The sequence below is a fragment of the Porites lutea genome, chromosome 1, assembly GCF_958299795.1.
Source record: "Porites lutea chromosome 1, jaPorLute2.1, whole genome shotgun sequence".
Classification (NCBI taxonomy): Eukaryota; Metazoa; Cnidaria; class Anthozoa; order Scleractinia; family Poritidae; genus Porites; species Porites lutea.
The window spans coordinates 4,370,201-4,380,922 of NC_133201.1; the positions used below are offsets into that span (position 1 = coordinate 4,370,201).

At 40.3% G+C, this 10,722-nt stretch overlaps 3 protein-coding genes across 3 annotated transcripts in view; all 3 read right to left on the reverse strand.

Annotated features, from left to right (window-relative positions):
* The window catches only part of LOC140943005 (uncharacterized), a 3,134-nt gene extending 524 nt beyond the window's left edge, over positions 1–2,610 (reverse strand). The window contains exons 1-2 of the mRNA XM_073392038.1: positions 2,200–2,610; positions 1–218 (exon numbers count right to left, since the gene is read on the reverse strand). The exon at positions 1–218 is cut by the window's left edge and continues 524 nt beyond it. Of these exons, the coding sequence (XP_073248139.1) occupies positions 1–218; positions 2,200–2,536 (555 nt within the window). The 5' untranslated portion in view covers positions 2,537–2,610. The remainder of the gene's footprint in view (positions 219–2,199) is intronic.
* Positions 1–10,722, reverse strand: part of LOC140943025 (pleckstrin homology domain-containing family M member 1-like) — a 50,101-nt gene that overhangs the window by 25,451 nt on the left and 13,928 nt on the right. The window lies entirely within an intron of this gene.
* Positions 6,697–9,308, reverse strand: LOC140934337 (uncharacterized). Its single transcript, XM_073383984.1, has 2 exons — positions 8,205–9,308; positions 6,697–7,629 (listed from the first exon to the last, which is right to left on the reverse strand). Exons 1-2 carry the CDS (start codon positions 8,533–8,535, stop codon positions 6,998–7,000), a joined length of 963 nt encoding a protein of 320 aa, XP_073240085.1. The 5' UTR covers positions 8,536–9,308; the 3' UTR covers positions 6,697–6,997.

Consider the following 10,722-nt stretch of genomic DNA (forward strand, 5'->3'; position numbering starts at 1 on the left):
GTAGCCAAGCTCAATTCTTCCTTCGTCATGAACTTGGCCATGGATATCTAAGAGCAGCCCACGGCCATGAATAGCTGATCTTGCTTTTTCAACGAATTTGTGGTAGTCTCTCCAGGCCTTTCTTGCGTCTGGAACATTAAGGGTTCCCTTATCAATGTCTCTGTTGACCTCGATTTTAGTTCTCTTTAATCTGTTGTAAACAACATGTGGACGCAAACCTATGCAATTAAATGACATGAATTTAGTCGACATGATTGAGAGTATCCTTCCTTACCTCCCCTTAAAAGGAACAAGATACCACATCCGGGGGGGGGTCCAAAAAGTGTTGTAATACGGGGAGGCTCTAACCCCTTACCCTTTTATATACCATTTTTGGCCAAAAGGGTACCCTCTCGTATACCTTCTTTGAGAAAAGGTACCCCTTTCACATACCTAGTTTGGAACATTTTATCCAAAATGCACCGTCTTTAACCCTTTAAGCCCCAATATCCACATACAAATTCTCCAAACTGATCTCTATACATTTCCTTAAAGAATGAGTTGAGAGAATTTGATAAAGATCAAAGCATTTTCCCTTTTGCGATCATTTTGTTAATTCTCATAACCTTACCTCTTGACATTGTATGGATATCGTTAGGAGAAAATTGATGTTGGTCACTATTGGGACTTCAAGGGTTAATATGAAAAAAAAGGGAAATTTTCTGGACTTTTTAAGAGTCACAAATTCTTCTATAAGCCCTTTTAAGTCTTTTTACATGTGGAAAAGCTAAATTTTCCAACCCTTTTTATACTTCAACTAGTGAAATCCCTGAGGCCTGAATAAAGTACCTCTTCTGGGTGGAGCCTCCCAGTATAGACCATAATAGGGAATATCCCCGGGTACTATAAACAATCATGATGCCAGAACCGTTGCGGGCCAGTTTTCGAAGTTTTGAAACATTTTTTACGTTTTTTACATCTTTGGCTCCGAACGACTCTCTCATAACGATCACTTCTCGTAAACGACCACCTCCCGTAAGAGATTACTTTACAAATAACCGTTTTTTTTCTCAGGCAAATACTGTTTCAAAAACTCTCCTGACATATTTCTTTGTTTTGTGTTTCTGGTAAGCGACCACCCGGCATCGTGATCACGGATGCTTGTAAGAATGCTGTGGGGAAACCACCACTCGAAGTTCACTTTTTTAGCGCTGACCAAGCATGCTGACAGATTATAGCAGTTGACGTACAAAAAAGATGACCGTAGTACGATCAGTAGCTAAAAAAGGTGGATTGATATATCAGGGGCGTAGCCAGGGGGAGGGGGTCCTGGGGTGCCCGTGACCCCCCCTTGGTTTCGCCTTCTTTTGAGCAAACAACCTACAATATTCAGGTGGCGAAAACGCCATGGCAATATCTTGGCCGTAAAAGCCATTGTTGAAAAGCCCATTTTTTTAAAATTTGTTTTTTTTTTTTGTAAAGTATTTTCGTCAGCGGCTCGTCTCTAGTTAATATGGGCCTTCATGACGCGATAATACGACTGAGCCCGCTGATACACGAGGGAGAGCAGCAGTATAAACCATATATAGTCGGCGATCCCTGGATCGTGTCCCTGTCTGTGACCTCCCCTTTGAAAAATCCTGGCTACGCCCCTGTGTATTGATGGAAATTGTTCTGTAACAAGTTTCAGTAGTTCCAAATGCTATTCGATGTAAAACCCTATTGCCAGATGCAAATGTAACTTATTTCATCAGAAACGGTAACGTGATTATGCTTTTATGATAAAACGTGATCTGTTCATTGCACAAATCAAAATCAAATTGTTGAAGTGTTAAAAAAAAAACTAGTATTTTAGTTGTTTTACAGATTATACAAAAAGAAAAGCCAATGAAATGGCATTCGAGTGGTGTAACAAGAACCAGAATTCGAGTTGTCGGTGTAAATTTCGGTGAAATTTTGATCAAGGGAAAGGAAAGTTAGTTCGGGTTAGCAAGGAATTCGAGTTATTCGAGTTCGAGTAAACCGAGTTACAATGACTGAAAAGTGGAGTGAAATCCAAGGGAAATGGGAATTAGTTCGAGTTATCAGAGTTCGAGTTATCGAGGTTCTACTGCATAAAGGTACATATGTGGCGGAAGGAAGTGGACTTGCTACTGGGCTGGAAAACTGTCTATGTTTCACGCCTTTTTAGGAAAACAAACAAATTTTAATTTTCCTTACCAATCAGTGCTTTGATACCATCAGCAATGTCTCGCGCCAATATTGAAGCGTTTTCATCGGTGATAGTGACAGCTGCGCACTTTTTGCGATCTGTTTTACCACAGTTGTGCTTCCATATACACCGGCCATCGCTTCCTAAACAACCAGGCTTTCTGTCTGGCCATGGATCTCCATTATCTTGTTTCGAAGGGTTGAGCTTTCCATCATGAGGACATGTTATTATTATGCTCGTGTTACCGGGTTCGTATTTCGAAAACTTTTTCCAACCCCATTCCGTTTTTCCAGTGATTGACGCCGGTAGAAGAAAGAAGGATAGTAATACAGGGAAGATCAACATATTTTTCGGCAAATTTACAAGGCTGTTGTGGAGAAAATGAAAAATTCAAAAGCCTTTAGCCCTTTAAAACCCAACAGTGACCACCACTAATTTCTCCTAACAAAATCACTACATAATGAAGAGAAGAGGTTATGAGAATTCATGAAATGATCACCAAAGGGAAAATGCGTTGATCTTTTTACAAATTCTCTGAGCTATTTTTTATAAATTGTATGGTAACCAGTTTGGAGAATTTGTTATTTGGTATTGGGGCTTCATGTGAATGACAAAATCACAGCTCCGCGTGAAACAAATATGCTTCCCCAAGCATCAGCTAGTCTATCAAATGTTAACAATACAAAAATGAACTTTGAAAAACTGTTAGACTAACAACTTTTAAAACATTACAATTACAATCTCTTTCTATCTTCTTAAGGTTTGTCCAAAATGGCTTTCGTAAAAATCATTCTTGTGAAACTCAGTTGTGTTAACGGTTGAAGATTTAGCTGAGAACATTGATGACGGAGACCAAATGGTGATGCTTATCCTCGACTGTAGTAAAAACTTTGACGAGGATCCCCATGAACGTCCAATGGTCAAACTAAAGCATTATGGTATCAAGGAGAAAACATTGGAATGGATCAAGTCGTGGCTGACAAAAAGAACACTATCTATTGTGGATCAATCTCCAAGCCAGTAGCTGTAACGTCCGGAGTACCTCAAGACACCGTGCTCGGTCCTCTAATCTTCCTCCTGTATGTTAATGACAAACAGGAGGATCTGGAATGCACATTAAGGTTATTTGTTGACGATGCTCTACTAGATCACAGAATCACTTGTGAGACTGAAACCATGGCTTTACAGCGCGATCTGGACGAACTTGGATCATGGGCAGAAAGCGGGCAAATGGTTTATAATCCTTCCAAATGTTACAAAATGTTAGTTTACAGATCTAAATCACCAGTTTTAAAAGACTCAAGCTATTTAACTAGGTTCTTTCATCTGTTCAGCAACATCCCGACCCTGGAATCCTGTTATCTGATGATTTACGGGGGAATTCGCATGTTAACAAGATTGTGACAGAAGCTAATTCAACCCTCGGTTTTGTAAAACGTAATCTGCACTTCTGTTCCGAGGAAACTAAGCGATCTGCCTCATTTAGAATTTGCCTCTGCTTTATGGGATCCCACCGGCAAGATCAAATAGACAAGATTAAAGCGGTCCAGAGACGAGCAGCACGATTTATCAAAAAAGATGACAACTGGAATTCTAGTGTATCACAAATGCGGCATTGGCTGTCCTTAGAACCGTTGAAGGAAAGAAGGAAAATTCATCGTCTTCGGACATTCTATCAAGCTCACAACAATATAATCACCTTACCAGTTCCTCATTATTACCAGCAATCGCTGCGTTTAACCCTTTAAGCCCTAAGAGTGATCAGCGTCAAATTTCTCCTTGTAATATCACTGCTTTATAAAACAAAGTGGTCATGAGAATCTAGGACGCGATCACACAAGGTGAATCTAGTTGATACTTCAACAAATTCTCCCCACTACTTCTATTGAAAATGTACAGGGATAACAAATGAGAATTTGAATTTTGATATTAGGGTTTAAAAGGTTAACAAGAAGCCAGTCGACGTATATCAGACCCTGCGATTGCAATGATTATTAGCTCTCTAGCTTCTTTTCAAAGACTATAGATGATTGAAATCTAATCCCCTCTACGATTAGAGCAGAAAGTTATTTGTAATTACTTTAGCTACAATTCTTTTAAAGTTTACCTTATATTAAATTTTTTTAGAATGTTTATTTATCTCTTTTCGATGCGAAGGCGTTAAAGAGTATTTCAGTAAAAGAAGTAGAAGATCCGTATCTCCTATTGTATTTGCTGTGTTATTCATACCGTCTTTCAAAACTTTGATCGGTTATTTTTGTTTCTCTCAAATTGGTGACAGTTAACACTGTTTGAATTTTGATAAATTTCGTGACACTTCTCCTTCAAGTAACTTAGTTTTACAGTTGTGAAACAAGTCAGTAAAGTCATCAACACGATGAAGTTTAAGGTGGTACCGGAGGTTAACGTGACCATCTCATGCAGAATCGTGCGATTTTCTACTAGGTTGAAGCTAGCCAGTACTTGGCATTGTATGCGAAGTTTCAGTTGAGGGCGACCCCATCGAAGCGAGATACAGGAAACTGAATAGAAGTTTCGTTTCTAAGACCAATTCCGCGGGAAAAGCTTGGTAATTGTATCCCAGAGAGGGCAAATTTGACAGTTTTAATATCCGGTTATGATTGCGAAACAATCACGAGTCACAAACTCGGTATGGTAGCGTAGGAGGGCCTACTTTCAAACTCGAGAACAAAAAAAGAGTTATGTTAATGTTACGCTATGGAGCAAGTTGCTTACTCTAAGAAATACGCCGGAAAATTATTGCTTTGCTTACCAACAACAGAATGCGGTCAAGACTGGAAGTTACTGCTGTAGAACTGATTGTACCTTTCAAGCAAAGATACAAAATTATAATGAGTAATTTGGAGCAGACTTTTGAAACAGAAGGGTCGACATCGAAAGAATTAGGCTGGATGCGAAATTCACAAGCATTGATGCAACGTGACAAAGTGAATTATTGATAAAATTCCTCAGGCGCAGTCTGCAGGTTTGAAACATTAGAAGTGGAACCCTTGAGATAAAGCATAATGACCTTAAAGAGCTAGATGGAGCGGAAAAAAGGGAGGGACAAATATTAACGAAAATCGCCACAAGCGGTCTGCAGGTTTTAAACGCTAGAGGTGCAGCTTAAATGGCCTTAATGTGATAAACGAAGCGGAAAAAGGAGAATTCTCTTTTCACCGGTTGAAAGCCAAGAAATTCTATTATCTTCAAACATATTGATTCACAACACAGGGGCATCTGTTCGGATTTCCTAGATGAAAGTCTAGTGATCCGAAAATTATAGGGATCAAAAACTTACCTTTTCGAAAATTTCAGCCACAAAAAAGGCTCCCGAAAATTCTAGCTGGCCTTTTAGGGTAAAAATCCGTTAAAAATAGGCAATTATACCATTTTTTAGATGTTCGAAAATCCTAGGAGAGGTAGGCAAGCAAGAAATTTTACAACAAATGTCCCGAAAATTCTAGATCTCAAATCGTCTTCCGAACAGATATTTTCCGAAAATTGACGTTGGGTGCCCCTGACAACAGACCGATATACGCGACAAATGCACATTCAGATGTCAGGAAAAGAAGATTAGAGAACGGATTTCCCTGCCCTCGAGTGATGTTTACCAGTTTGCGTAGTGCTTTCTACAAGATTAAGTTTCTCAGAAATACCATTTTGAAAATAGAGGATATTATATGTCCGCGCGGAGATACGAAATTTCTCCTCAATTGTTGAAAAATATTTTACGACTGGGCGCACAAGAGAAGAGAAATTTCTTATCTCCAGGAGAACATGTTATGTTATATTTATTATATAAACACCAATGAGATATCGAACCATTTCACTTTAATATTTGTTAGCTAAAAAGACGCGATTTATAGTCTAGCCATAGCAACTGTGATCATTCCACGTGTAAAGATATCATGTTTTCGCGCGAAAGCTCACCTGGTATTTCATTGGTGTTTATATAATAAAGGCTTTTACTTCCTTACAACTTGCAAATTCGCTGTAAAACGACAAGTGCAGGTAAAGCCTTTTTTCAATAAATGTTGTCAATGCTTCATTCAATAGCCGATTATATTACCTTTGGGGATCAATCGACGCATCCGTTAAAGAACCCATTAACAGTTAGTATGAAAAGAAAAACACTTTAAAAGACGTATAACTATATTGTCAAACTGTTACGGCGCCAGAAAGCGTCTAAAGCAAAGTCAAAGACGAACGCCAAACCTAGGAATTTTGATGAAAAAACAACGGCTTTTTTCTCAAGGTTACTCGACCATCAGGGAGAAAACGTTTTAAGCAAAGAAACATCAGACTTACAACTCTAACAGGTACTGAGCCATGCTGAACTATAAGGTTTCGACCATTCTCAAATGACAAATTACATGTACACAAGCAAAGCCTCTTATATTTTTAGTTCGAAATAAAAAAAAATGTGTGTTAGAATATCGGATTGTTTCTCTTTTTGGTCCTTTTTCCTTGGATCTGGACGGATGGTCATGCCCGCCACCGAATCGCTCATTGGGGCATGTTTGGAAGATATTTCACACACGTCATCTTTTAGTATAAGTCAAGTCGTTTAGGGACCGTGGTTCTATAAGATGGTGGTAGGAGGAGTATCACGTGTAAATGGTTCAAACTTCATTTGGCGTTTGGCCGCCATTTTGATTTGGCAAAAGTAAAAGAAGTGATGGAATATCACACCTTTCGGTCCCTTTGTTTCTAGTGTCTTTTGACTCGCTCAATTTTAACGGCTACCATCCACTCCCAAGACAAAACAAATCCCACCATTTGCGTCAAAACTCAACTTTATTACTATAAGTTTATCGTTCTTCTATTATCCCGTAGGTAGTTTATCTTAAAAAACCCTGAAATGGCTTTAGACAACCTTAATCTTGAATCTTGCCATGCAGTCTTATTAAGTCGCAGCTGCTGAGGAAGCTCCATCTGAATGGCATCAATTTTGCCCTCCTCTTTCGACCCATATTTCATCACCGTGAGGCCCCCAGAGAGGAAGATAGACGTCTTGCTGACCTTTGGTACTGGCTCTTGTGGAGAGGGAACCGCGCGCAAACCTTCCTCATTCATAAAATGACCAAGACTCCAGTTGCCACGGATCAGCTTCCTGGAGCAGGCATTGTCATTTCCACACCAGAAGTTGCTAAGGCTTTTGATAGAGGAATTATTCCCATCATAAGCACCACTGTCAAGTTCGGTGCCGTGGATGAGGTAACCAAGCTCCGTCCTTTGTAGTTTATGACCATGGCCATGAATGTCCAGAAGCAATCCGCGGCCAGGAATGGCTGATACTGCCTTGGCGATGAATGTGGTGTAATTTCGATACGCTGTTACCGCGTCTGCAACACTCAGAGTTGCTGGTCCCATCGCTCTGTTGGCATCTAATTTGGACCTGCTCAGTCTGCAGTACACAACATGCGGTCGCAGTCCTGTAAGACATTCATTAGGGAGCTTAAGCAAAGGCATTTTTGAGCGACGCACGTCAACCGGAAGTGAGAACTTTTCCATTTTAAAGCACCTTGACACACCAGATTTGTATTTCTAAGTATCTTTACTGTTATAGAGACGATTTGTCCAAAAAAATTGGGCAAAAACACCGTCCAAAAATGAAAAAAGACCACTTCCGGTTGACATGCGTCGCTCAAAAACGTCTCACTTTTGGTGCGTTAGGGTTAACGATTCGCTCTATGTAAGGGAATCCAAAACAGTCTTGGATTCTGGATTCCACGCTGTAGATTCCGAATTCCAAGTACTGGAGTCCGGATCCCTTAGCGGTGGAAAATGGAATCCGGTTACGGATTCCAAGGCCAAGGATCCCGGATTCCACAAGCAAACATTTCCTGGATTCCAGGATCAGGATTACCTTTCGGTCACACGATTCACTCCCCTTTTTTTTCCATCTCCCTGCTTCAGTACTGCTTATCAAATGGCAAGCCCCAGGAAAACCATAAGGAGGGTCTCCGACTCTTTCCTACTGTTATCTCAAGTGTTAGGTGCGTCTTACCTGTTATTGTTTCAATTCCATCAGCAATGTCTCGAGCCACCGTTGCAGTAAATAAGTCGCTCTCTGTGATTGCTGGGCACTTTTCAGCATCTACTTCACCACAGCTGTGCTTCCATATACACCCGCTGCTTCCTAAACAGCCAGCCGTTCTATCTGGCCATGGATCTCCATTTTCTTGTTTTGAAGGTGTCAGCTCGCCTCCATGAGGAGCAGTTATAATGAGACTCATATTTCCAGGTTCGTATTCTGTATAGTCTTTGAAGCCGCGTTTCGTTCCTCCAAGAAGCCCAGACGGAAACGTGGTGAAGAGAAAAAAGCAATAGATCAACATGGTCTGTCGAAATTGTAATAAATAAACATTTCATAATACAAGAAAACATGTATACAGTTGTAAGGGCTGTCCGCCAAAAAAACGGCCGTTGTAGAGATGTTGAAACAAGAGACAAGAGTGACTGTATGGACTGTCTGCCAAAAAAAGGCCGTTGTAGAGAGATGGCCGTTAGTGGAGGTTCGACGGTATCGGCAAAAGCCAAAGTTATCAAGTCTTACAATGAGGGTACTCTTGAAAAGACGATTTATCAATCAGTGACACAGAAAGAAAAATCCGAAGATTCCCGATAGGAGTTGAGCCAACGGACCTTCTGTTACTAGTCCAGATGCTCTACTACTGAGCCACAGGAGTCTCGTGAGAGCAAAGGCCACTAAACTCAACCTCGTTCCCAGGGTTCTCTCTCTTTCTCGAAGCATTTTTTACGCGCAATGGTAGAGATGAAGCTGAATTTTGAGCCAGGTGAATACATGGGAAAAAACAGAGGATCTTAGAGATGAACCCGGTGACCTCCGGCGCAATAAACTGTGTTGATCGATGCTTGGCGGCATTATTACCGTCAAACTCAGAAAACCGTGAACACCTGAAAAATTTCAGGAATGTTGATTGTGTACTGGCCAATCACAGTAAAGTTCAGAATAAGCGAGCAAACCTCAAAACCACAAACTAATTACCGTTGCTGTTTGCGGTTTAGTTATCTCGTGCCTTATTGGCTTATTTCTCGAAACACAATAACATTCCATAAATATTTCTGGTGTTCACGGTTTTGTGAGTTTCACAGTGGTTGTCTTTAAGCCGCTAAGTTTTACTTAACCAAAAATTCGTGTGTGAAGGCCTAAGTAAGATCTCAAGTAACTTTGCTTTGCATCTCATTAAAGTCGGAAAGTTGAAATTCAAAGGATCGGTTGTGTGTGAAGCTTTATTTTACTTGAATTAATTAAAATTTACTTGTCTTGAAATATGTCTTAGCTTATTTAGGCTCTAGTGTAAAGACTACCAGTAAGTCAATCCGTTAGACTTGGTAGAGAGACTCAAACAAAACTGAAGACGCACTCCTCACGCTCTCGCACAGTAACTTTGAACACAACTACAGGTTATTTCTAACTTTACTTGGTTTGAGTACTAAACATATCCGCGATAACACAACTGGCCTCAGTTGTTTAAACGTTAGATAGTGTTATCCACGAATAAACTGCTCTTTCACCAAAAATCGACGAAGGTTCAACTCGCAGTTTGATAACCCTTTACTTAAACATGGACTTCAGTTTAATAATAGTTGTTGCTTGTTTGTCTATGCACTACTATTTCTATCATCACAACCAAGCAACTTAAGGGTGGTTTTCACTAGTGCCCCAGTCGGAGTCGGAGTAGGAGTCGTAATCAGAAGCGTTTATAGAACTTTACGATCTAATGAAAACAGCGTCCTGATTTCGCTTACGACTCCATCAAGGGAAAACTAGGTTGACGGAGTGGCAAGTAGGAGTAGAAGAACTAAACCAATCACAAAGCATGGGAACGTGCATTGTGATTGGTTTATCCTTCCGCTTCTGCTTCCGACTCCGACAATCTGGTTTTCTCTAGATCGTAAACGATGGAATCTGATCATAACCGGAGTCGGAAGAAAATAGAAACGTTTTGATTCTTCCGACTCTGATTCCGTCGCGCTTATGACCGTCTGCTTACGACTCGCATTTTTGATTTTCACTAAGTGAGCTCTTACGACTCCGACTCCGACTCCGTCACTGCGAAAACCAGCCTTTGGTCATCTCCCGCAGCATTTGATAACAAACAACACAAACACTTAACGTCTTTAACGCACGATTCTCAGGAATAGTTTACGCCTATGAGCCACAATTCATGGAATGGGAGAGTGCTTGTGACCGACTCAAAAATTAAGGCACTTACATTCCTATTAGCCTTTGGTACTTTCAGGAAATTGTCCTTGTTTTGACACAATTTGAGTGATATCTTTCCTCCGACATGTTCACGATACCACCATGAACAGGTAAACTGAGGGTCGTAAATAGCACTGAACAAAACAAAGAGGTCTTTGTCTTACGTCAAAAACTGAGGTCCTAACGGCAGCGACGTCAATATTAGCACCGTTGAAACTAGGTGAATCCGTTCGTTTAAAATAATAAATTATAAAGTATACTCTATTTTTCATATAAACAACAATGAAATACCAGG

Coding starts and splice junctions, on each gene's coding strand:
- LOC140934337 (XM_073383984.1), bottom strand. CDS start 8,535: ATGTTGATCTATTGCTTTTTTCTCTTCACCACGTTTCCGTCTGGGCTT. Junction 7,630..8,204: donor TGGAATTGAAACAATAACAG/GTAAGACGCACC, acceptor AATGTCTTACAG/GACTGCGACCGCATGTTGTG.